Source organism: Melozone crissalis, unplaced genomic scaffold, assembly GCF_028551555.1.
Source record: "Melozone crissalis strain CALT ecotype California unplaced genomic scaffold, PUWL_Pcris_2 ptg000016l_1, whole genome shotgun sequence".
Classification (NCBI taxonomy): domain Eukaryota; kingdom Metazoa; phylum Chordata; class Aves; order Passeriformes; family Passerellidae; genus Melozone; species Melozone crissalis.
In genome coordinates, this window is record NW_026535794.1 from 1332658 (window position 1) to 1358923 (window position 26266).

Here is a 26266-nt window from a genome sequence, read left to right on the forward strand (position 1 = left end):
ATTTTTTTTCCTTCTCCCCCCACCCCAAACCCCCCCAATCGATTGCTGGCATCGATGCGCTCGGCGCTCGGCGCGCCCGGCCTGCCGCGCATGCGTGCTGCGCGCTGTACGGCAGCGGGACGCGGGGTACAAGATGGCGGCGCCCGGTGGCGGCATGGAGGGCGCGGAGGAGCCCGAGGGGTTTGTGCTGGGGCGGCTGGAACAGGAGGCGCTGAAGCGGCGGGAGCGGCTCAAGGCCCTGAGGCAGCGCACGCTGCAGGTCCGGCCGGGCTGGGCGCTGCGAGGGCGGGGGAGCCCCCGGAGGGGCCCGCGGTGGGGCCGAGGCTGCGGACGGGGCCTGGGGAGAGGCCTGGGGGTGATGGAGGGAGGCGGAGGATTTTGGGGTATTTGGGATTCTCAGTGCTTGGGGTGGGACAGGGTTTGAGGATCCTGAAGTTTTTGGGATATTTGGGATCCTCGATGCTTTAGGTGGGATAGGGTTGGAGGGTTTTGGGGTCCCAGAGGGTCTGGATTGGGGATCCTGAGTTATAACGGATATTTGGAATCCTCTGTTACTTGGGTGGGACAGAGTCTGAGGACTCTGACATTTTTATGATATTTGGGATCCTCAGTGCTTTGGGTGGGACACGGTTTGAGGATCCTGAGTTTTTTGGGATCCTCTGTTATTCGGGTGGGAGAGGAATTGAGGATTTTGGGGTCCCAGAAGTTCTTGAGTGGGGCTGGGGGAGAGTCAGAGGATCCCAGGTGGATCCTGAGTTATTTGGGGTATTTGGGATCCCCAATGCTTTGAGTGGGACAGGGTTTGAGGATCCTGAGTTTTTTGGGGTACTTGGGATCCTCGGTTCTTCTGGTGGGACAGGATTTAAGGATCCTGAGACTTTGGGATATTTGGGATCCTCTGCTGTTTGGGTGGAACAGGATTTGAGGATTTTGGGGTCCCAGAGGGTCTGGAGTGGGGCTGGGGGAGAGTCAGAGGATCCCATGTGGATCCTGAGTTATTTGGGATACTTGGGATTCTCAGTTTTTTGGGTGGGACAGGGTTTGAGGATCCTGAGATTTTTGGGATATTTGGGATCCTCAGTGCTTTGGGTGGGTTTGAGAGTTTTGGGGTCCCAGAGGGTCTGGAGTGGGGCTGAGGGTATCAGAGAGTCCCACGTGGCTCCTGAGTTATTTGGGATATTTGGGATCTCCATTGCTTTGGGTGGGGCAGGATTTCAGGGTTTGGGGTCCCAGTGGGTCCCACGTGGATCTTGAGATTTTTGGGATGTGGTGAGATGGGATTTGAGGATTTTGGGGTCCCAGAGGGTCTGGAATGGGGCTGGGAGAGAGTCAGAGGGTCCCACCTGGACCCGGAATTATTTGGGATCCCCAATGCTTTGGGTGGGACAGGGTTTGAGGGTTTTGGGGTCCCAGAGAGTCCCGTGTAGATGCTGAGTTTTTTGGGATCCTCTGTTATTTGGGTGGGACAGGAATTGAGGACTTTGGGGTCCCAGAGGGTCTGGAGTGGGGCTGGGGGAGAGTCAGAGGATCCCATGTGGATCCTGAGTTATTTGGGGTATTTGGGATCCCCAGTGCTTTGGGTGGGACAGGGTTTGAGGGTTTGGGGTCCCAGGGAGTACCAGAGGGTCCCCCATAGGTCCTGAGTTTTTGGGATCCTCAGTTATTTGGGTGGACAGGGTTTGAGGATCCAGAGATTTTTGGGATATTAGAGACCCCCAGTGCTGTAGGTGGGACAGGGTTTGAGGATTTCGGGATCCCAGAGGGCCCCATGTGGATCCTGAGATTTTTGGGATGTGGTGGGACGGGGTTTGAGGATTTTGGGGTCTCAGAGAGTCCCATGTAGATCCTGAGTTTTTTGGGGTCTTCTGTTATTTGGGTGGGACAGGAATTGAGGATTTGGGATCCTAGAGGTCCCATGCAGATCCTGAGATTTTTGGGATTTTTGAGATCCTCTGTTATTTGGGTGGAACAGGATTTGGGGATCCTGAGATTTTTGCTTTGGGTGGCACAGCGTTTGAGAATTTTGTGGCCCCAGATGGTCCCACGTGGATCCTGAGAATTTTGGGATGCGGTGGGACGGGATTTGAGGATTTTGGGATCCCAGAGGGGCCGGGGGTATCAGAAGGTCCCAGACAGATCCTGAGTTATTTGGGATGCAGCAGGAAGGGATTTACGGATTTTGGGGTGTCAGAGGATCCCCCGTGGATCCTGAATTTTTTGGGATGTGCTGGGACAGAGGATCTGGATCTTGCCAGCCCTCAGCCCCTCCATGTGCAGCCTCTGGGATGTTTGGGATTGGGTGGAATTCCCAATCCCGTGGGTGAGTGTGGGAATTCCCAATCCCGTGGGTGAGTGTGGGAATTCCCAATCCCGTGGGTGGCTGTGGGAATTCCCAATCCCGTGGGTGGCTGTGGGAATTCCCAATCCCGTGGGTGAGTGTGGGAATTCCCAATCCCGTGGGTGAGTGTGGGAATTCCCAATCCCGTGGGTGAGTATGGAATTCCCAATCCCGTGGGTGGCTGTGGGAATTCCCAATCCCGTGGGTGAGTGTGGGAATTCCCAATCCCGTGGGTGGCTGTGGGAATTCCCAATCCCGTGGGTGGCTGTGGGAATTCCCAATCCCGTGGGTGAGTGTGGGAATTCCCAATCCCGTGGGTGGCTGTGGGAATTCCCAATCCCGTGGGTGAGTGTGGGAATTCCCAATCCCGTGGGTGAGTATGGAATTCCCAATCCCGTGGGTGGCTGTGGGAATTCCCAATCCCATGGGTGGGTTTGGGAATTCCCAATCCCGTGGGTGGCTGTGGGAATTCCCAATCCCGTGGGTGGCTGTGGGAATTCCCAATCCCATGGGTGGCTGTGGGAATTCCCAATCCCGTGGGTGAGTGTGGGAATTCCCAATCCCGTGGGTGGCTGTGGGAATTCCCAATCCCGTGGGTGGGTTTGGGAATTCCCAATCCCGTGGGTGAGTGTGGGAATTCCCAATCCCGTGGGTGGCTGTGGGAATTCCCAATCCCGTGGGTGGCTGTGGGAATTCCCAATCCCGTGGGTGAGTGTGGGAATTCCCAATCCCGTGGGTGAGTGTGGGAATTCCCAATCCCGTGGGTGGCTGTGGGAATTCCCAATTCCGTGGGTGGCTGTGGGAATTCCCAATCCCGTGGGTGAGTATGGAATTCCCAATCCCGTGGGTGAGTGGGAATTCCCAATCCCGTGGGTGAGTGTGGGAATTCCCAATCCCGTGGGTGAGTGTGGGAATTCCCAATCCCATGGGTGGGTTTGGGACCCGGATCAGTGCTGGGAATGGTTGGACTCCATCCCAAGGCTTCTCCAACCTCGAGAATTCCACGATTCCAGAACTTTTCCCCTCACCAGTGGAGGAAATTCTTTGGAAAACCCCCATTCCAATGATTTTCCTTGTTTTCCTTTAGCAGGATCTCCCCGATTCCTGCCAGGGAGGGTTAATTCCTAAAAAATCCCAGCAGAAAATCCCCAGGATTGGATTTCCCTGCTGCCATTCCCATCTCCATGGCAATGCACACGGACATTTCCCTAATTCCCCTTCTCCATTAAAAAAGGATTAAAAAAATCTCCTTGGGATCCCAAAGCCCACCCCAGGCTCCTTCCATCTCCTGCAGTGCCAGCTGGATTTGCCCTTTGTGGTGGAATTTGGGATGGGATCCGTGGAAATGAGCAGTGACGCTTTGGGATGAGCTCAGGGCTGGGGGTGCTGGGCCAGAATTCCCAGTGGGAATTCTCTGTGCCTTCTCCTGCTTCCTGCATGGGATGCTTTGGTGGGAAGGACCTTCACGGTCATCCCATTCCTCTGGGGCAGGGAATTCCAAGCAGCTCTTTGTGTTTCAATGGAGAATTCCTGGTTTTCCAAGGATGGGAAAGGAAAAGTGGCAGGAAAAATTATGGTGGGAAAGAAAAAAATGGTGAGAAATAAATTTTTCCAACTGGGTGGATCCAGTGTCATTCCAGAGGGATGGACAGCTCCCAAGCTCCTGGAAAAGAGCTGGGATATAGAAGGAAACTTTTCCCTCCCTGCTGGAAGATTTTGGGAGAGCTCAGCCATTCCCAGCCCTTGGGGAGACATTTGGGAATTCTGTTGGATTGTGGGAAAGGATTTTGGGTTGAAATTCCTGCTTTATTAAACCTTGGAGAATCCTGGATTTTGTTTGGGGAAGAGCCTTAAAGCTCATCCAGTTCTGTGGGCAGGGAATTCCAAGCAGCTCTTTGGGTTTTAATGGAGAATTCCTGGTTTTCCGAGGATGGAAAGCTGAGGGTGGGAAAGGAAAAATGGCAGGAAATAAAAAAATGGCAGGAAAGAAATTTTTCTAACTGGGTGGATCCAGTGTCATTCCAGAGGAACGGACAGCTCCAAGCTCCTGGAAAAAGGGCTGGGATATAGAGGGAAACTTTTCCCACCCTGCTGGAAGATTCTGGCAGAGCTCAGCCATTCCCAGCCCTTTGAGTGAAATTTGGGAATTCTGTCATGATGTGGGAAAAGTTTGGGTCAAAATTCCTGCTTTATTAAACCTTGGAGAATCCCAAAATCCCAGATTTCTTTTGGGAAGGACCTTCAAGGTCATCCCGTTCCTAGGACAGGGAATTCCAAGCAGCTCTTTGGGTTTTAATGGAGAATTCCTGGTTTTCCAAGGATGGAAAGCTGAGAGTGAGAAAGGAAAAATGGTGGGAAAAAAAAGGAAGGAAGTAAACTTTTTCCAACTGGGTGGATCCAGTGCCATTCCAGAGGGATGGACAGCCCCAACCTCTTGGAAAAGAGCTGGGATATAGAGGGAAACTTTGGAGGATTCCTGGAGAGCTCAGCCACTGCCAGCCCTCGGGGAGAAATTTGGGAATTCTGTTGTGATGTGGAAAATATTTGGGTTGAAATTCCTGTTTTATTAAACCTTGGAGAATCCCAAATTTCTTTTGGGAAGGGGCCATAAATCTCACCCAGTTCCATGGGCAGGGAACCCAGAACATTCCAGGCCTGAAGTCCATAGGGGAGCAAAGCTGAGGCTGTGATCCCAGCAGGAATTCCAGTTTTTAATGGGAATAAATGCCGGATATTCCAGGAGGAGCCACCCCAGGATGATGCTGAGCTTGTGAAAATTCCAGCAGTTTCTGTGGAGCAGCTCAGGGTCCTTGGGAAGCTTTTCTTGGTTTTTCTTTTGGGAGCTGTGAAAGGGATAAAAGCCAGGAAAAGCCTTTCCTTTATTCCCAGTTGGTTCCATTCCCTTTGACAGCTCATCCCTTTGTTTTCCAGCCTTAATTCCAGGAATGCAAATGATCCCGAGCTTCAGATCTCTGGGAAGCGTTTCAAGGTCGAGGATTTTCACTGGGAAAAAAAAAATCCTTGGAATTCCCAATTCCCAGTCTCCCATCCATCCCTGCCCTCTGGCACTGGGAGCCATTCCCTGTGTCCTGTCCCTCCATCCCCTGTCCCCAGTCCCTCTCCAGCTCTCCTGGAGCCCCTCAGGCCCTGCCAGGGGCTCTGAGCTCTCCCTGGAGTTTTTCCTCTTTTCCAGGCTGGCCATTCCCAGTTTTCTCAGAGAGGCTCCAACCTTGGAGCATGGGATCCTCTGGATTTGCTCGGAGCCCTTCCTGCCCTGAGGATCCCACCCTGGGTCTGTGGGATCCCATCCAACCCCCCTCTTATCTCCAGCATTCCCAAGCTGGAATTGTTGGGAAGAACCTCCCGACAATTTCCTGTGCTCCAGCCCTTTCCCAATTCCCTAAAAAAGGCCTGGATGGGAATGGATCCTTCGGAGCCCTCCGGGTGTTTTATCCTGGCTGGAAAAACTTCCCTGGGCTCTGTTTCCACAGCAACACTTTCCCCAAGCCCTTGGGCACTGCATCACGAGGAGCTTTGCTCTGGGAAAAAACAAATCCCAGCGTGAAAAAAAATCCAGGGAAAACAAGGAGAGAAGGAGCCAAAGTGGGGGACTGTCCGGGGCTTTGGGAAAGGGTGGAAAAGCAGGAAAAGCCTGAGGAAAGGAGCAGTGCCAGCCCTTCCTCCTGCTGGGAAGGTGTGGAGGAGCAGGGATGTGGCTCTGGAGCAAATCCAGCCGGGAACAAAAGCTTGGGATGCAGCCAGAGGAGTTCTTCCAGCTCGAGGAGCAGCACAGGGAATGCTCCGGAGCAGGGAGGAGGGAAGGAGCAATGGGAGACCCTTCCTTCCCACAGAAACACGGCAAAGCTCCGGCTTTTCAAGGATTGGGGGATAAAAAAGCAGGAGAAGGAGCTGTGGGGGTCTTGGATGAGGAGTTTTGGGATGGGAGAGGGAATCTGAGCCTGGAATTCCCGCAGCGATCCCACCTGGGTTTTGCTGAGGGATCCTTTGGGAAGATCCGACAGCATCCCCACAGATCTTAAAAGGAGAGGAATTCCCAGGGAATTTTCCTCGTGAATTCCCTTACAGTGGGATTTTGAGATATCAAATCCCATAGAATTTCACAGCAAGGGCAAAAGGAAAAGGGGAAAAGCTGGAAATCTGGCATGTGCCCAATGGGAAATGCCAAATATTGTCCCAGCAAGGAATTTTTTCCTTAAATTATGGGAAAAGTCCCTCATCCCCCAATTTCTACAGAAAGAAAGGAAAAGTGGGAATCCCAAAGCAGGAATCCCTAAATTCCCTTAAATTCTCTGGATAATCCTTGAATATATTCCCACAAAAAGCTTTCCCACAGCTCAGCCTCTGCTGGATTCCCTCAGGAATCCAAGCACTGCAGACAAAGGAGCAGCTTCCCATTTTTCCGTGGAATTTTCAACAGGAATCTCATTATTCCATTGATTTATTCTCCTCTCCCATTATTTTTTTCACCTGAATATTTTGGGAGACTTTTCCTTGGGGGAATCTGACCCAGAAACTGAAGGAGCAGACAGAAGCAATTCCCTATTTGTGGTGCCTCCAACCCTGAGAGAATCCTAAAAAAACCTGGATTTTTTCCACAGGCAGGACACAATCCAGGTTTCTCCATGAACATTCCCATTGTTTTCAGTGGGAATAACCCAAAATTCCATCCAGGAGTGACAGGAAAACCCCAATTCCTGGCTGGGATGGAATTCCCAGAGCAGCTGTGGCTGCCCCTGATCCCTGGCAGTGCCCAAGGCCAGGCTGGAGCAGCCTGGGGCAGTGGGAATTCCCTGCCCATGGAATGGGATCATCCTTAGGATCCCTTCCAATCCAAGTCTGTGTGCCCATGGGCTCAGGGAATGTTGGGAATTCAGCTCTGGGAATTCAGGAGTGCCCCAATCTCCTTCCTCCTGCCCGTGCCCTGCTCCATAGGAATAAAGCTGGGATAAGAGCAGGGTCTGCAGTGCCCGTTTCTGCTGCCATTCCTGGAATCACAGAATCACAGAATTTTTAGGTAGGAAGAGACCTTTAAGATTATTGAGTCCAGGGCTGTGCCAGCTTCTTTCCCACCTTTTCCTTCCTGCCCTTTTTTCCCACCATCTTTTCCTCACGATTTTTTCCCCTGCCATTTTTGTCTCCCTCTGTTTTTTCCTTTCCTGCCCTTTTTTGCCACCCTTTTTCCCTCACCATTTTTCTCCCCTCATGATTTTCCCCCACCATTTTTGTTTCCCTCTGTTTTTTCTCTTCCCTCTCTTCCTCCCCTTTTTTCATTTCCCTCATCATTTTTTCCCTCACCATTTTTTTTCTCTCAGGATTTTTTCCCCCACCATTTTTGTTTCCCTCTCTTTTTTCCCCTCCTCTTTTTCCCTTCCCACCCTTTTTCCCCCCTCATGATTTTTTCCCCCCACCATTTTTGTTTCCCTCTGTTTTTTTCCTTTCCCTCACCATTTTTTTCCCTCACCATTTTTGTTTCCCTCTTGTTTTTTCCCTTCCCTCTCTTCCTGCCCTTTTTTCCTTTCCCTCACAATTTTTTTCCCTCACCATTTTTTTCTCTCATGATTTTTTCCCTGCCATTTTGTTTCCGTTTTTTCCTTTCCCACCCTTTTTTCCCCGCCATTTTTCTCTCATGATTTTTCTCCCACCATTTTTATTTCCCTCTGTGTTTTCCCTTCCCTATCTTCCTGCCCTTTTTTCCTTTCCCTCAAAATTTTTTTCTCTCACGCTTTTTTCCCCCCGCCATTTTTGTTTCTCTCTGTTTTTTCCTTTCCTGCCCTTTTTCCCCTCATCATTTTTCTTCCCTCACGATTTTCCCCCACCATTTTTCTTTCCCTCTGTTTTTTCCCCTCCTCTGTTTCCCTTCCTGCCCTTTTTCCCCACCATTTTTCCCCTCATGATTCTTTCCCCCACCATTTTTGTTTCCCTGTTTTTTCCTTTCCCGCCCTTTTCCCCCTCACGATTTCCCCCCACCATTTTTGTTTCCCTCTGTTTTTTCCCTTCCCTCTCTTCCTGCCCTTTTTTCCTTTCCCTCACAATTTTTTCCCTCACCGTTTTTTTCTCTCACAATTTTTTCCCTCGCCATTTTTGTTTCCCTCTGTTTTTTCCTTTCCCACCCTTTTCCCCTCACCATTTTTCCCTCATGATTTTCCCCCGCCATTTTTGTTTCCCTGTTTTTTCCCTTCCCTTTTTTCCTTTCCTTCACCATTTTTTCCCTCACGATTTTCCTCCTGCCATTTTTCTTTCCCTCTTGTTTTTTCCCCTCCTCTTTTTCCCTTCCCGCCCTTTTTTCCCACCATTTTCCCCTCATGATTTTTTCCCCTACCATTTTTGTTTCCCTCTGTTTTTTCCCTTCCCTTTTCTCCTTTCCCTCACATTTTTTTCCCTCACAATTTTTTTCTCTCATGACTTTTTCCCCCACCATTTTTGTTTCCCCGTTTTTTCTTTTCTCGCCCTTTTCCCCCTCACCATTACAATTTTTCCCCTCACGATTTTCCCCCACCATTTTTGTTTCCCTCTACTTTTTCCATTCCCTATTTTCCTGCCCTTTTTTCCTTTTCCTCCCCATTTTTTTTCCCTGCCATTTTTGTTTCCCTCTGTTTTTTCCCTGCCCATTTTTTCCCCCTTTACCTGACTATTTTTTTCCCTTTCCCCTCCTCTTTTTTCTTTCCCCCCCCTTTTTCCCCACATCTTCCCTGGAAATCCTTTGCCTTGATTTTCTAGGAATATCCCCAGTCCTTTAAAACACTTTGGATTGAATGGTAAAGAAGGAAAGAAGCCAAAATTGGGAATTTTGGGCGAGCTCGTGGCAGGATTGGAATATCCAATATTCCAACAGCCAGGGAAAAGCAGAAATCCAGTATTCCAATACCCAGGGAAAAGCAGGAATTGTCAGGAGTGGGAGCAGCCAGGGCTCCTGGGAATATTTGTGCCAAGTATTTCCTTATCTTGGAACCCTCTGGATAAAATTCCAGCAGGAGTGAGGGGAATGCAGCTCTGGAGCACGAGGAGAGGAGTGGGAAAGGACTCGGAATGTGAGAAGGGACTTGGAATTCCACGGATTCAAGGGTGGCTGAACATTACCCAGCTCAGAGCTGCAGCAGGGAATTCCAGAGGGCTCTTCCCAGTTTTTATTGAATTTAAGGAGCAGGGAATTCCTGGGAACGTCCCAAGGTTTTAATAGACTTAAAACAGGGAATGAAAACAGAATTGAATTGGGATTTTAGGGATGATTGTTGTCGGTTTTCCCTTGAGAAAAAAGGGGAATATTTTCCTTGTCCTCAGAGCAGGAGCTGAACCTGAACAATTCCAGCCCTGGCTCCCTTCCCTGTTTGCTGGGAATGTAATTTTTAACCCGGATTGTGGAAGAATTTGGAAGAAGAGGGATCCAGGGAATGAGTCAGCACTTTGGGAAACATTCCCAGGCCTGGAGGAGCTCCTGGGTAATATCAGGATCCTGGAGCTGGTGCTGGGAGAGGGACTGGGATAAGGGACGGGAGCCAGGGAATGGATCCCAGTGCCAGAGGGCAGGGAGAGGGGGGATGTTGGGAATTCCCAGGGAATTCCATGGCTGCTCATCCCTGGCAGTGTCCAGAGCCAGCTTGGAGCAGCAGGGACTGTGGGAATTCCCTGCCCATGGAATGGGATCATCTTTAGGATCCCTTCCCATCCAAGCCTTTAGGGAAAATTGGGAATTCAGCTCTGGAAATGGAGAGGCTAAAATCTCCTCATTCCCAATACTTTTCCATGGAAATAAAAACTGGGATAAGTGGAGCTGAGCAGTGTTTGCTGTGTCCATTCCTGGGAAATCCAGAGCTGCTCCTGCTTTGTTTGGGAAGTTGGGATGTTTATTTCCTTCCAGGATTCCAGAATTCCATGGCTGCTCATTCCCAGCTCCTCCTGGGCACCATTCCATCCCTGTTCCTGCCTGGATAGTGAATGGAAGTGGGAATTCCTGTTTTTCCTGGGATCTGCTGCTGCCCATGGAGCCTCTTTCCCTCTTCCAGAAAAACTGGATTTTGCTCCAATGTTTTCCTGGACCTGGAATTCCTTTGTTGTGCTGCTCCCTGTGGGATTCCGTGTTTTCCACCCCAAATGATGAATTAGGGAAAAACGGAATCCTGCTCTATGAATTCCCAGATTTTTATGGCTTCTCATCACTCATTCTCAAATCCTTTCTTACCCCAGAAATATAAATACCCCAGAAATATAAATATCCCAGAAATACCCCAATCCCAGAGGATTTTGGGGCTTTTTGCTCTCCTGGTTTTCCAGAGAAGCCAAAATCTGATGGATTATCCCTTTTTTTTTTTTTTTTTGTTTTTTTGCAGAACAAGGAGGGTGGAGAACCTGAATCCAAAATTCCCAGAGAAGATGAGGAAGAGGAGCCAGTCAAGCACAGGTAATTCCTTCTTTATCCCCACTTTTCCCAGGAGGATTTTCCTTTGGATCTCTGTGATTAAGTAGGAATTTTCCATAGGAATTTGGTGCAAATAATTTGGGATGAGGGGATGGGTGGATTCATCTGGGAGGCAAAATTCCATGGATCAGGAGGGAGTGTTGGGAGCTTCCCTGAATTCCCAGCCATTCCTGCAAGGATTGGGATTTTTTTCCATGGATTCCTGTGGCTGTTTTCCCTGGAAAATGGAACCTGAGGCAGATCCTGCTGATTCCCACCAAGAATTTTTTTGGGATCACAAATTTGGGTGGAAAATGTGGAATGTGGCCTATTCCTATGGATTTATCCCTAAAAACCTCCTCTGTGGGAGAAGTGAACCAGGAAAAAAAATGAAGAAAAAAATGAAGAAAATTCTCCTTTTCAAAAATATTTTTTTTGGGAATAACTCCTTGGAAAAAGCAAATCCTGGTGGAGAAAATCCCACACGGATCTGGGGCTGGAGGAGCCAAATTTCTTGGCAGAGGGAAATTTCTGTGCTTGGAGTTTGTGCCAGAAGAGGCTCCGGGGGTGAAACCAGAGCTTGGGAGGCTCCTGAAAAATGAATGGATCAGGAGCTCTCAGATTCCAGCACTGCCACCGGATCTGGAGCTGATGGAATCTGGGTTGGTTTTCCCAGCCCTGTGGGTCCAGGCCTGGCTGGAATGAGAAATTCGTCCTCCAAATCCCAAAAAATCCTGGTTTGGGCTGATTTTTCCTGGGAATCATCTTCCAAATTCCCCCCCCCCCCCCAAAAAAAAAATCCAGGTTTGGGCTGATTTTAACCTGGGAATTATCCTCCAAATCCCAAAAAATTTCTGATTTCAGTTACTTTTCTGCTGGGAATCATCCTTCAAATCCCCAAAAAATCCTGGTTTGGGCTGATGTTATCCTGGGAATCATCCTCCAAATCCCAAGAAAATGCAGTTTGGGCTGATTTTCTCCTGGGAATCATTTTCCAGACCTCCCCCCCCCCCCCCCCCTCCAAAAAAAAAAAAAAACAAACATGGTTTGTGCTGATTTTATCCTGGGAATCATCCTTCAAATCCCCAAAACCATTCTGGCTTCTGGCTTGGGCTGATTTTATACTAAAAATCATCCTTTAAATAAATCCCTCCCCCCAAAAATCCTGATTTGGGCTGATTTTATCCTTGGAATCATCCTCCAAATCCCAAAAAATCCTGGTTAGGGCTGAATTTATCCTGGGAATCATCCTCCAGATCCCCCCAAAAAATTCTGGTTTGGGCTGATTTTCTCCTGGGAATAATTTTCCAAATCCCCCAAAAAATCCTGGGCTGATTTTATCCCTGGAGTCATCCTCCAAAGACATCCAGGTTTGGGCTGATTTTCTCCTGGGAATCATTTTCCAAATCCCCCCAAAAAATTCTGATTTGGGCTGATTTTATCCTAGAAACCATTTTCCAAATCTCCCAAAAATCCTGATTTGGGCTGATTTTCTCCTGGGAATCACCTTCCAAATCCCCAAAAAAATTCTGATTTCAGTTAATGTTCTGCTGGGAATCATCCTTCATATCCCCAAAAAATCCTGGTTTAGGCTGATTTTATCCTGAGAATTATCCTTGATATCCCCAAAAAAATCCTGGTTTGGGCTGATTTTATCCTGGGAATCATCCTCCAAATCCCAGAAAAATCCTGGTTAGGGCTGATTTTCTCCTGGGAATGGTGCTGGGATTGCCTGGAGGGGTCTGAGTGCTCTGTGGCATTCCCGGTGTTCCATTCCCAGTGTTCCATTCCTGCTGTTCAGCAGCACCAGGAAATGAATTTTTCCGTGGATTTTCCTTCATCCAGTGGCAGATCCAGCCAAAATCCTTCCCCTGCCTCAGGATGATTTCCTGGAAAATCCAAGGAAGTTTCAGGTGGAGAGGAAAGCGTGGAGTGGGGAAATTCCAACCTGGCTTTCTCCTCAAATTCATGGAATTCTTCGGGATTCTCCTCTTTTGGGGGAAAACTTCACTTCCCCATGGATTTCCCTGTTTTCCCCACCCTTCCCATCTTCTGGAGCAAAGTCTGCTCCATGGGAGTGTTTGAATCCCAAATTTTGCCTGGATAATTCCCAACTTTTGGTGTTGTTTTGCTTTTCTTGTGGAATGTCTGCTTTTCCCATGGGAATTGGATCTGGAAGAGCCCATCCCTTAATTCCTTCATGGATTTGGATTTCCCAAGGATCTCCCTATGGAAAAGGGAATTGCTGGGCACTGCTGGCCTGGGGAAAATGGGAAAATCTGCTGGAATTTCACCTGGATTTGGGAAGTGAGGAGTCCTGGTGGCTGGAATCTCTGTTTCCTCCAAAGCAATTGCAGGAGCAGGGCTGGGTTTTCCAGGCAGAAGGAATTCTGTGGGATGGGGAATGTGGTGGTTCAGGGAATAATCCCATGGTTTGTGGAGCAGAATTCCAGGATTTTCTCTCCTGGCTGCTTCACTTCAGCTCCATCCCAGCCCATCCAGGGGTGGAATTCCAGGATGGATTGGCTTGGAATCCTTGCTGGACCCCTGGGATCCTGAGGATTCTCTGGCTAATCCCAGGGATGGCTGGAGAGGGAAAACTCCAGGAGAAGGAGCTGGAGGTCCCTGCCAGGGCATGGAGTCATCCCAAGGATTCTTTTTCCGCTTTTGCCTTTAGTTATGAATGGATTTTGAGAATTCCCTCTCAGCCACTTGGGATATGGGGAAATCCCATAAAATTCCATCCCTGGAAGTGCCCAAGGCCAGGTTGGAGCAGCCTGGGATGGTGGAAGTGCCCTTGCCCATGGAATGGGATCATCCTTGGGTCCCTTCCAAGCAATCCGTTCTGGGATTCTCCCACCCCTTCTCCACGCTTTTCCCTCTGCTCATTTTTCCAGGAATCCCTGGAAGATCCCACACCTGCCTGCTCCTGGCATCCCAGTGCTGCCAGGAAAGCTGGAGCAGGGAAAATCCTGGAATGGTTTGGGTGGGAAAGGACCCAAAGGATGATCCCATTCCATGGGCAGGGACAGCTCCCACTGTCGCAACCTGGCTTTGGGCACTTCCAGGGATGGAGATTCCCAACTTTCCTGTTCCAGTGGCTGCAGGAAGGACAAGATCCCCTCGGCTCTGGTTTTCCCAACATTTTTCCCAGCCTGTGCTGCCATTTTTTGGCCACATCCTGCTTTATTCCTGCTCCACTCCAGCTTCCCCATCCCCTTTTTCCTTCCTCATTTTCCTGCAAATTCCCAGCCCTGCAAGCCCTGCTCTTCTCCCAGGAATTCCAGCTGCGATCCCTGATCCAAATTCTCTCTGGAGCCGTGAAAAACTCGGATCCTTTGGATTTTTGTGCGGACCAGGAAGCGGAGCCGCTGCTCCACCTTTCCCAGGAAAAGGGTGTGGGAGGATTTCGGCCTTTCCGCCCCATTCCCGCGGGGTAAAACGCTGGATTTGGGAATCAGGGGCCTGCTGGAGCCTGGAATTCCCATCCCGCAGCTCCGAGCCTTGGAATTGGGCTCCTTGTGCTCGTCAGAGGTGGGAAAAGCGGAGTTAAAAACCCAAGGAAAAGCTTGGGGAAGGACGGGACAAAAATAATCCTCAAATTCCCAGCTTTAGGAAAAGCGAATCCACGCTGGAGCCTGCCCTTGGACACGGAGTTATCCTGGGAAGTTGCAGCTCCTGGTCTGGGGGAGGAGCGGGCTTGGGAAACCCGATCTCCCTGAGGAATTCCTCCCTCTGGAATGTCACCAGACAGGTCCGGAGCGCTTTTGTTTGTTAATCCCTGCCTCAAAATCCCTCGGGATTCTGCTCCAGAGGGGGGTTGGGCTCGCCAGGAGAATCCAGGACCTGATTTCCTTCATCCCGCAGCTTGGAAATCTCAGGGAAGGGGTTTAGGACAAGGAAAAGAATGGGAAAAAAAAAAAAAAAAAATCAGGATTCAATGTGGGAGGTGGGAGCTGAGCTGGGGACCCGGGCAGGGTTTGGTTGACACTTCCCAGGATCTGCTCCTGCTTGGACACGAACTTGGAGCATCCCAGGGATCCCTTCCCATCGGGAACGTGCTCAGGAAGAGGAGTGGGAATGGGTAAAACTGGGAATTGCCACATTTTGCTCCCAAACTGGAAAACAGGGATTGAATCCCCCTGGAATCTGAGAGCACTGGGATCCAGGCTGGGAACGTCCCTGAAGGTTCTGATCCATGTTTTGGGCCTTCCTCCCTCTGGAGCTGGAAGATTTTCCCCTCAGGATGGAGCTGATCCATCCCTAGGGAAGGATCCGTTCATCTTCCCATGATCCCAAGCTCTGGGTGATCCTGGATTTTCCCTGGGATTGGGATGGGCCTCCAGAGGTTCCCTCTGCTCCTTCCAGCCCTTGGCTCTTCCCAGCACTCTGCTCTTTTCCAGGAATCATTCCTGGGAATTCACCCACCCCATGGTGTTTTGGGCATGGATTTCTGGGTGCTCAGACTTCCAGCTGCCCGTCCTGGGGGAGAATTCCCGGGAATGGGAGCACATCTGGAGCATCTTTCTGCTCCCAGTCCTTGTGCTGGGATTGTGGATCTGATCCCAGGGATTCCAGCAGTTATCCCAGCTGTTATCCCGTGGCCATCTCGGTGCTCCCAAGGTGCCTCCAGGGCTCCTTTTGGTTGAACCTCAAGGGTGGAAGTTGGGTTTGGATCCGTCCCAGCCTGGAGGAGCCGCAGGAGAACATGGATGAGGTTTGTCCTCGTTCCAGCGTTGGTGTTCCCAGCATGGCTGGGGTGGGGATGGTTTGGAATATCACCCAGCTCCAGCAGGATCCCATGCTCCACACAGAATGTGGGCTTTGTCTGGATTCATGGATATTGAAATTCCCAGTGTCCACCTGGAAAAGCTCAGGTGCATGGGAAAGCCCTGTGGGAATCCTGATGGATTTGGGATCTCCTCCAGCTCTCCTGGAACACCTGGATGTCTCCCAGTCCTTGCTCCAGCAGGGAGCACGTCCTGGAAAACCAACCGGCCTGGCAAGTTTGGTGTGGAGAGGGGTGGGATTTTTTGGGATTCCTTCCTTCTGGAGCCACTCTGGGAGCAGGACAGGCTTGGACATGCTCGGGAGCGGGAGCAGCTTTTCCAGGGAAGAGCTTTTCCTCAGGGAGGGCCCTCCTGGATCTCTGCCTGCTCCTCCTTTGGTGCCTTGGGTGAGGAACCCGGGAAAGTCAGCAGCACCTGCTGGAGTCAATCCAGGGGATCCCATGGAGCTGCTCCAGGGCTGGGACCTCTCTGCTCTGGGAGAGCTGGGAATGTTCCCCTGGAGAAGGGAAAGCTCCAGGGAGAGCTGGATCTGAAGGGGCTCCAGGAGAGCTGGAGAGGGACTGGGGACAAGGGATGGAGGGACAGGACACAGGGAATGGCTCCCAGTGCCAGAGGGCAGGGATGGATGGGAGATTGGGAATTGCTGGCTGGGATGGAATTCCCAGAGCAGCTGTGGCTGCCCCTGGATCCCTGGCAGTGCCCCAGGCCAGGCTGGAGCACCCTGGGATGGTGGAGGTGTGAGGGTGGAATGGGATCACCCTTCAGATCCCACCCATCCCATTCCAGATGATTCCATGATCTCCATACATTTTTCCTGCTGTTCCTGGAGGTGAAAGCCTCGTCCTCAGGGAGTGGGATGGGGAAGCTGCTCCTGAAGCAGCTCCAAGTGACTTTTGGGAGTAACGACAGGAGCAAGGGACCCGTGACACCGGAAGAAATCCCTGTTCCAGCTTTTCATGGCACAGCCATTCCAGGTGCTCCTGCCTCAAGGATTTTGGCAGCCAGGAGGCTTGGAAGAATGTGTGGAATTGTTTGTTCCATGAAAGCCTTGGGGCTGGAACAGTGAAGCACAGGCCAAGCTCGGAGGGGCCTGGTTTCCATCGGAACGCTCCGGGCATTCCGCACATTCCCGGCGTGCCGGTGCCAAGGGCCTCCTCCCAAAAAAGCTGGGATCCCTCCTGCTTCCCCAGCCAGGAGCCCTGGGCCTGAGGGAAACACGGATTTGGGATATTCCCCAAACCAGGGAATGTGCCACCCCTGGCAGTGTCCATTGCTTCCCTCTGGAATGCTGCACTCCCCAAATCCTCCCAATTCCTTTTTGGGAGGGAATTTCTGGCGGGGAGGGTGGGGAGGGGCTGGGATGGAATTCCCAGAGAAGCTGTGGCTGCCCCTGGATCCCTGGAAGTGTCCAAGGATGGGGCTTGGGGCACTCTGGGATAATGGAAGGTGTCCCTGCCCCTGGCCGTGATCCCAAGGGTCACTTCCATTCTGCAATTCCATAATTTACCTCAGGAACACATCCCAGTGTTCCCAGTACTCCCATGGAGTGGCTCAGACTCCTGGCCAGGAGATTCCCATGCTGGAGCAGGAATGGGATGCAGTGGGAAGGGTTGGATTTTTCCACCCGTGCTCTGCTGACTTCCAAGGTTGGAGTTTTGGTGCTTTCCGTAAAAACCTGGTCCTCTGCTTCCCAACCTTCCCAGCTTCTCTTGGAGGCTTAATCCTGATTAATCCCATCCTTGGTGGTTAATGAGCTTCACCTCCCTCATTATCCCCGTGGGCTGAGCTTTTCCATGGAACCTGCAGCCTCCGGAGTGTCCTGGAGCTGGGATGAGCTCCTGCAAACTGGATTTTCCAGGGTTGTGGCTTTGGGAGTTCCTCTTGAGGCTTGCAGGGTTTGGTTCCAGTGAGGAATCACTCATGGGAATGAGGGTGTCCAATTACAGCCCAAATTAGATGGGAATATCCTGGGATTGTGGCTCAATCGTGACTCCTGAGCTTCCCTGGAGGAGATGAAAACATGGAAAAGCTTCCAGGTGATGTTTGGGTCCCTCATTCCCTCAGCTCCACCATCCATTTATTCCAGAACTGGGATTTGCTCCCTGATTTTAGCACTTCCAGAAGTGCTTGGATAACCACCTTGTATCCTAAATAATCCTTTTTCCCCCCTGTGTTTCCCTGAAAGATTTTTTTCCATGATTTGGATCTTCCCTGGGGTTTCCATCCTGAGTCCCAGTTTTTAGACCCAAAATGTCGGAGCCAGGTGGGAATTGGGTTCTTGTCCCAGGGAACAGGGACAGGACAGGAGGGAACAGCCTCAGGGGAGGCTGAGGTTGGATATTGGGAATATTTCTCATGGAATGGGGAATGGGAGTCCCCATTCCTGGTGGGATTTAAAAGCCACGGATGTGGCACTTGGGGACACAGACCCATGGTGGCCTTGGCTGGATGTGATGATCTTGGAGGCTTTTCCAACCTCAATAATTCCATGATTTCAGCTGCCGCTGGCCCCGATTCCAACATTCCTGCTTTTCCTGGGTGCCCACTAGGCCATCCCAGACTTTCCTCACTGCTCTTCCCACTTTTCCCAGGGAGATCAAGCTGCGGAATTATGACCCCGAGGATGAGGAGCTGAAGAAGAGGAAGCTGCCCCCGGCCAAACCTGCCTCAGGTGGGAGAAACCGGGAATGTGGGAAGGGAAACCAGGGCTTGGGAAGCTCCGTGCCCTTCCCAAGGTGGGAGATCCACTGGGATGAGGTGTCCATGGAGGGGCTGGAATATCTGATCCTGTCACACTCACACCCAGCATTGCACAAGAGGGGTGGGAACACTCCCAGGCCCAAATCCGAGGATTCATCCTCAGAGGAGCCTCCCTGGAGGAGCCTCCCGGAAATTCCGGCTGCTTTTTGCTGGATTTATCTTGAAGGAAATCTCAGGCAGGAGTTGAGGGCGTTGGGCTGGAATTTCCTCACACGGAACTTCCATAAATCACCTGAGGGGGAAGTGAAGGAGTTCCCCAGATCCTGTGGAGTTTTCTGGAATAAATCCCTTGAAAAATGCCCTGAATAAAAAAGGAGGGCTGGGAATGGCTGGGAATTCTGGCACTGCCCTTTCCTTGTATTTTTTGTAGGAGCTTAAAACTTCCATGTGAAAGGGAAGTCATGGGAAGGCTGGAGCGTGTCCAGGGAAGGGAGTGGAGCTGGGGAATTCCTGAGGGAGCTGGGAATGTTATCCTGGAGAAGAGGAGGCTCTGGGGGCTGCACAATTCCCTGACTGGAGCCCAGGGGGAATTGGGATCCACTCCCAGGGAACAGGGACAAGGAGGAGAGGGAATAACCAGGCTGGATATTGGGAAAATTCCACTTGTCCCGCAGTGGTGGAGCCCCATTCCTGGAGGGATTGAAATTCCTGTGGATGTGGCACTTGGGGACATGGGCAGTGCTGGCCTTGGCAATGCTGGGAATATTTGGACTTAATCCAAGAGGGCTTTTCCAACTGAAATTGTCCTTGATTCCACAAAATCCATGTGCTGGAGTGGGATGTGCTCCCTGGTGCCGCAGCCCCTCTGTGGGTGGCTTTTTCCATGAGGGTTTTCCTGTTATCCAGGATATCTCCAGAGCTTTCCCCAAGGCCTAGGCTGGAGCTTGACTCCTCCAAAGTGTCCCAGACCTGGAAATGAGTCAGGGAGAGCAAAATTTCCTTTGGAGCAGCTGATCCCTGCAGATGCTGGGAAAAGAGGCTTCGATCCCAACCAGCTTCCAGCTGCCGTTGCTGTTGGTGGGATTTCCATCATTCCCAGATAATTTTCAGGATGGTTGGGATACTAAAGGGATGTACTCAGTGTGGGCACCATGTTTTTAAGTAAAGCTGTGGGAATGGGGTTTTAGGGAAGCTTTTGGGAGCTGAGCCTGGAGCGCTGGTGGAATTCCTGCTTTTCCAACACTGATCCTGTTTCCCCATCTAGTGGAGGACACGGTGAAGGAGCAGCTGGAAGCGGCCAAGCCGGAGCCAATCATCGACGAGGTGGTAGGTAAAGCTGGAATTCCTGGGAATCCAGAGCTGGAAATCCAGACTGGGGAATCTGGATCTGTGAATCTGGAGCTGGAAATCCGTATTGGGAAATCCAGAGCTGGAAATCTGGATCTGTGAATCTGACTCTCGGAATCCAGATCAGGGAAATCCAGATTGGGAAATTTGGATCTGGTAATCCAGATCAGGGAAATCTGGATTGGCAAATCTGGATTTGGAAATCCGGAGCTGCAAATCTGGATCTGGGAATCAAGAGCTGGAAATCCAGACTGGGGAATCTGGTTCTGGGAATCTAGAGCTGGAAGTCTGTATTGGGATTTCCAGAGCTGGAAATCTGGATTGAGGAATCCTGACTGGGACATCCGGATCTGGGAATCCGGATTGGGAAATCTGGAGCTAGGAATCCAGATTGGGAAATCTGGAGCTGGGAATCTGGATTGGGAAATCTGGAGCTGGGAATCTGGATTTGGGAATCCAGATCTGGAAATCTGGAGCTGGAAATCTGAATTTCGGAATCCAGATCTGGGAAATCTGGAGCTGAAAATCCAGATTGGGAAATCTGGAGCTTGAAATCCAAGTCTGGGAATCTGGATTGGGTAATCTGGATCTCAGAATCCAGATCTGGGAAATCCAGAGCTGAAAATCCAGATCTGGGAATCTGGAGCTGAAACTCTGGAGCTGCTCTGTGCAGGCTGGAATGTTGCCTTTGGCTTTCACTGGTTGTCTCCTCTCCTTCCCTAGGATTTGGCGAACTTGGCTCCCAGGAAACCTGACTGGTGAGTGCCTATGGAATGCTGCTCCTGGGAAAATGGGGTTGGAGTCAGAGCAGGGGGGGTTCCAACACCTTGAGGTTGTGCTGGAAATATCCAGGAAAACCTGGGCTGAGGGTTAAAAATTCCAGGAAAATCCCATGGGAGGCTGGAACAAGCTGATCTTTAGGGACCCATCCAGCCCTGAGCATTCAATGATTCCATGGAATTGGAAAACCCTCCTGGCTGTGGAAGAAGACACAATTCCCTTTTCCTGCTGATTCTTTGGAATGCTCGTCACCGAAGGATGGGTTGGTTTTGGAGCACATGGGAGAGAGAAGGAATCTCCACTGGGAAAGGTGGGCCCTGCCTGGCCATGGAATTGTCCTGACCTTGTGGCTCTTCTCCCAGGGATTTGAAGCGGGATGTGTCCAAGAAGCTGGAAAAGCTGGAGAAGAGGACCCAGAGAGCCATCGCGGAGCTGATCCGTGCGTTCCGGAGCCGCGGGAATGGGGTGGCTCATTCCAGAGGCATTCCCTGATCCATGCTGGGATCCATGCAGGGAGGGATTGGTGGGGCTTGATCCCTTCCCAAGTGGACCTGGGAAGCTGTTGGTGCCAAGGAGCTTCCCAAGGAGGCTCCAGGAGCGCTTGGGTTGTACCAAGGGAAGGGTTTGGGAAGGGTTTCTGGTTCCTGCTCTGGGTCACTCCCAATCCCACCCATCCATCCCTTCTGTCTTGTTTTGGAAAGACGGGAGTCTGCTAAGGAGGGCAGGAGCCTCCCCTGAAATGGAGAATGTAAACCCTCCCCACCCCTCCGAATTGCTATAAATGTTAAATTAAGGGGCTCTCAGGCAAAAATATGGGAGCAGGGAATAAAAGTTCTTTGATAGGGAAGAAAATAAAAGGATAAAATAAACAATGCAGTGAACCAAACCAACACTGACAGAGTCAGAACCCAACCTGACACCCTGTGGGTCAGGGTGTTGGTGGCAGTCCCATTGGAATTGTGGCTTCAGCCCTCCTGCAGTGTCAGGGGTGGTTCTGCTGGAGCAGGGATCCTGGAGAAAGGTGTAGTCCTCCTCCTAAGATCCAGGGGAAGAGGCAGCTGCTGTTCCTCTGGGGAATCCAGTGGAGAAGCCGTGCAGTTATTCCAGAATCTCCAGATTATATCTGGGTAGGAATGCTTGGCTCCTCCCTCTGGGCTCACATCTCCCAATGGGATGCCGTAGTTCTTATCAGCCATGCAGGGACATTCAATAGCTGTTATCAGCAGGTGTCCCACCAGAGGGAGGAGTGATTGTGGTCACTCAGAGAGAGAGATAAGGCAGACTGCCCACTTGACAAAAGATAAATCTGCCACACAGATGGTAACGGAACGCATCTTGCCTTGCAATCTGGGACACCTTCTCCATGTTTTTTTCCTGGCAGGAGAGCGCTTGAAAGGGCAGGAGGGGGAGCTGGCGTCGGCTGTGGGATCAGCAAAGCAGGAGGGAAGCGACTCCGACTGAGGAGAATCCATCAGGAACGGGCTCTGGATCTGCCTCGCACCAACCCTGTGTCCCTCAGTCCCTCCCTGCTCGGGACTGCTCATCCCTGTTCCCAAACTTCCCCAGTCCTGCTGTGCCTGGAGGAGAGGCAGGTCCAAGGAGCCTGGCTGGCTGCTGAGGAACTTCCATGGAAAACTTTCTGGGATTTGGAGGGGTTGATGGGAGCAGGACAGACCCTCTCCCGTTATCTGGAACTTCCTTGGAGCAAGGAGAAGTGGGAAACTCCAGGCTGGGGCCGGAAAGGTCAATCCAGACTGGCTGGGAAAGGAGGGAGATTCCAGCAGCCCTTGGAAAAGCAGGATCATTTCCCAGGGATTGGTGCTCCTGTTGCTGTGCAGACACTCTTTGAGGCTCTGAGTGTTTGGGAATATCCATGGCCAGCCCCAGAATCCATGTGGGAAGGGTCAGGAACGATTCCCCCAGTGTGGCTTGGGAATCGTTGGCTGCTCTGCATCCAGCTCAGTTTATTGTGGAATTTGCTTTGCTCCCGAATTTCCCAACCCTCCAGGAGCGTGTCCTGCTCCTCCTCTTGGGCTTTTTTTTTTTATTGTTAATGGATCTTTTCCTAATAAAACAATTCCATGTGGAAAAAGTTGTTACTTGTCCTGCAGAGGAGTGGGAAGAGGAGCAGTGGGATTGAGTCCATGGAAGTTGGAGTGGGATTGAGCTCATGGAAATTTGAAGAGTAGTGGGATTGGGTTCCTGGAAGTTGGAGGAGCAGTGGGATTGAGTCCATGGAAGTTGGAGTGGGATTGAGCCCATGGAAATTTGAAGAGTAGTGGGATTGGGTCCCTGGAAGTTGGAGGAGCAGTGGGATTGAGCCCATGGAAATTTGAGGTGGCCACAGCAGGTCAAGCACAATTCCTGGGATGGGCTGATCCAGGTTATTGTGTGATCCATGTTATTTTGTGATCCAGGTTCCTGGGGTGATCCCAACCCTGTGCCTCTGGAAAAAGTGAGCAGGTGGGATCTGCTGAGCTAATCCTGCATTTTCCCTGGAAAACTTTATTGTGGCTCTGGGAGATCTTGCAGAAGGTGGTGCTGGAATCCTCTGGGTTTGATTCCAAAGAGGTTTTATCCCAAGGGGAAACATCTGGTGCCAACAAAAGATTCCAGCTGGGATAAGAGGAGTTGTTCCTGGTAATTCCCACATCCTGCTGCTTTTGTCCTGGTGGATCATTCCCAGGGTGCTGGATCCTGGCCCCTGTGCCAGGATCTGCTCCATGCTCTCCCACCTATGAGAGCCCCATTCCTGCTTCCAGAGGGTGCCTGGGAGCAAAGAGCAGCTGGAAAATTCCCTGATTCCTCCTCCATTCCCAGCTTCCTTCCCACTCCTGTTCCCAGTGTTTGCAGCCATTCCTGCTCCATCCTCTCCCCGTGGAGGGGCCATTCCCAGGTGTGTGGGGCCAATGGGGACATTCCATGGGGCAGTGGGAGAGCTGCACCCACCTGGGCCAGGCTCGGTGTTGGGATGTGCCTCTGGATTCCCTCTGGATTCTCAGGTGGGAAAACACCTGGCTGGTGTCCAGCCATCTCCATGTAGAGTGTTTTTTGTGGTTTTCCCTGTTTTTCCTTGGATGGGAGACTTCCAAGTGGCACTCACCCTTGTCCTGGGGCAAAATATTTCTGGAAAAGCAGTGGGAAGGTTCCATCAGGGAATGCTGTGGTTGTCCCTGGATCCCTGGGATAGTGGGAGGTGTCCCTGCCCATGGAACTGGGATGGATGGGATGATCCTTAAGTTTGCTTGCAACCCAAATTGTTCTGGAATTCCCTCATTCCATGGAATCTCTGGAACACCCTGTAGATGTCAGCAGATCTCCATGCACAAAAACTGTGTTGTGTTCAGCTGTTCCCAACAGCTGGACACAGATGGAGCCAGGCTCTGCATCCCTGACTGGGATGCTGCCAGTCCATCCATCCATCCATCCATCCATCCATCCATCCATCCATCCATCCATCCATCCATCCATCCCTTCCCTGGCTGAAGTGAGACCAAAGGTGGGAAGCAGAAGAATTTTCCCTCGTTAACTTTCAAGGGAAGAAATTCCCTTTACCCTGGCTCCAGTTCCAGGCACAGCTTTTCCCACTTCCTGAAGGGATAATTTTCACTTTCAGCTCTTCCAGAAAATCTGACTTGGAAATGAAAAATCCCAATGTTTTCATTTAGAACATAGCTCAAACAAAATGTCCTGAATTTTCCTTTTCCTGTGTGTTTTCCACTTTTATTAGGCTGAAATTAAGCCAGGATCAATCCCAGAGCCCTGGATAGACGTGGGATCCTGGTGCGGGAATGGGATCTCAGCGCAGGATTGGGATCCTGGTGTGGGAATGGTGTCCTGGTATGGGATTGGGATCCCTGCATGGGGCAGGGATCAAAGGATGGGAGTGGGATCCTGGCATGGGACGCAGGTCTTGGAATGGGACTGGGGTGCCAAGCACAGGGCAGGGATCATGGAGTGGGACTGGGAATTCAGTGTGGAACAGGGATCCCAATATGGGACTGGGATCATGGAGTGGGACTGGGATTTCAGTGTGGAACAGGGATCCCAACAAGGATCCTGGCATAGGAATGGGGTCCCTGTACAGGACAGGGATTCTAGCATGGGACAGGGATCCCGATATGGGATCATGGAGTGGGACAGGGATCCCAGCATGGTACAAGAATCCCATTGTGGGACAGGGATCCTGTCATGGGACTGTGGTCCTGGCATGGGGCAGTGATCCTGGAACGGGACAGGGATCCTGGCATGGTGCTGGGGTTCTGGTGAGGAACAGGAAAATCAGGGATTCCTTCATCCATAGGAAAACCTGTTTTCCTTTGGCTGGTTTGGAGCCTGATGTCGCTGTCTTTTATGGGGGAAATGTGGAGAACACCAACACAGCCCCAAACTGACACCGGGGTCAAACCCATCCCTGAGGATCCTCCTGGCCATTCCCTCTGGATTATCCCCCGCCAGCATTCTGGCCTTTTAAAAACTGGGATGTTTCTTTCTGCCCTCCTTGGAAATGCCACCTCCTGCCTCTTTTCATTGGATTCCCTCCTGTGCTCTCCACGCTCCGGCCTTGCAAGTTCTGACATCCCTCTGTCCTATAAAAACCAGGCCCTGGGATGCTCTTGGCCGGGATGAAAGGCACCAGGGTGGGCTGGAATGTGGAGGAGCCTCTGACGGCTCCGTGACACGAAGCAGGAGCGGCCCCGGAGTGCTGGACTGGTTGGGATTCTCCAACCTGCTGGGATCATGGAGAGGAGCCTTCATCCCGAGCCCTTGGCCCTGCAGGCCGTGGTTTTGGAGCGGTCACACCCATGGCCAAGATCTGGCTTTCAAGTGTCCCTCTGCTGCACGGACATGAAAGGAATTCCCAGTTTTTGACAGCTGCTGAAATTCCTTTTGTGGCGTTCCCGGCCGGACTCCACCCGAGCTGAGGGTTTGTGCTGCCTCCTCCAGCTCTGGGGGAATTTGGGATTGTTGCTGCTTCTGGACACCAACCCCTCTGCTGGGCTGCTGGCCTGACTCTCCAGGCTTCCAAAGCAGGTTCCTGGGATTTTTTCCTTTGGAATTGCTGAGCTGTTGGGAACAGTTTTTTTCCTTAAACATTTGGGATGGTTGGAAAATGCTTGGCAGGTTCCAAGGGCTCTCTGGGATGCTCTGGGATGGTTGGTGGATGGGGTTTGGGAGCTCTGGCAGACCTGTGGCAACGGCAGGGGGAGAGCGGAGGGATCCCATGGGATGTTTCCTACAGCACAGGATGCGCAGATGTGGGAATTGGGAATCCACACATTGGAAATGGCCTCTGAGGGAGTGGGAAAGGGCAGCTCTTGGAATTCTTTGGTACCTTCCAAAGGGATGACACCCCCCTACAGAGCTACCCTGGGGCCTGGCCAATGACTCCAATGAATTTCCACTCAGGGAAATTTTCCCAGGATTTTGCCGTCCTTTTATCCTCCTGCCCCGTTTGTTTGTTGTTCAACTCTTCCAGCCAACGTTGCAGGAATCACCTTGGGAAGTTTTCCTGTGCCTGTGGCGGGAAGAATGGAAACTTTGGGTGTTGGAGCACAAGGTGCAGCCTCTGCTGGACACAGCCCATGGGATTTGCTCCTGCACCTGCTCTGAATTCCTGGGAACAGCAATGAGCCCTGGGCAGGGAGGAGCACATTCCTGCTGGGATCAGAGCCTGTCACATCCAAAGGCAATTCCTGGAAGGAGAGCTGCTCCTGCTGCCCATGTCCCACTTCCAGCTGCTTTTCTGCCTCTGGCACCCCATGGAAGTTCAGAGAAAATCATCACTGGGAGCTGGGACAGCTGGAGCAGGATCCTTTCATCCTCTCCTCTGCTCATCCCGTATCCATCATTAATGGATGGTGAGTGTGGAACTCGTGTCCCTGTGACCACGGCAAG

The 26266-nt window shown here is 51.3% G+C and overlaps 1 protein-coding gene across 1 annotated transcript; it reads left to right on the top strand.

Moving 5' to 3' along the window:
• Window positions 1–127: 127 nt before the first annotated feature.
• CCDC12 (coiled-coil domain containing 12) lies at window positions 128–22420 on the top strand. Its single transcript, XM_054273191.1, has 7 exons — window positions 128–259; window positions 10684–10754; window positions 18133–18212; window positions 19506–19567; window positions 20312–20346; window positions 20731–20807; window positions 21750–22420. The coding sequence occupies exons 1-7, from the start codon at window positions 134–136 to the stop codon at window positions 21827–21829; spliced, it is 531 nt and encodes a 176-aa protein (XP_054129166.1). The 5' UTR covers window positions 128–133; the 3' UTR covers window positions 21830–22420.
• Window positions 22421–26266: the final 3846 nt, after the last annotated feature.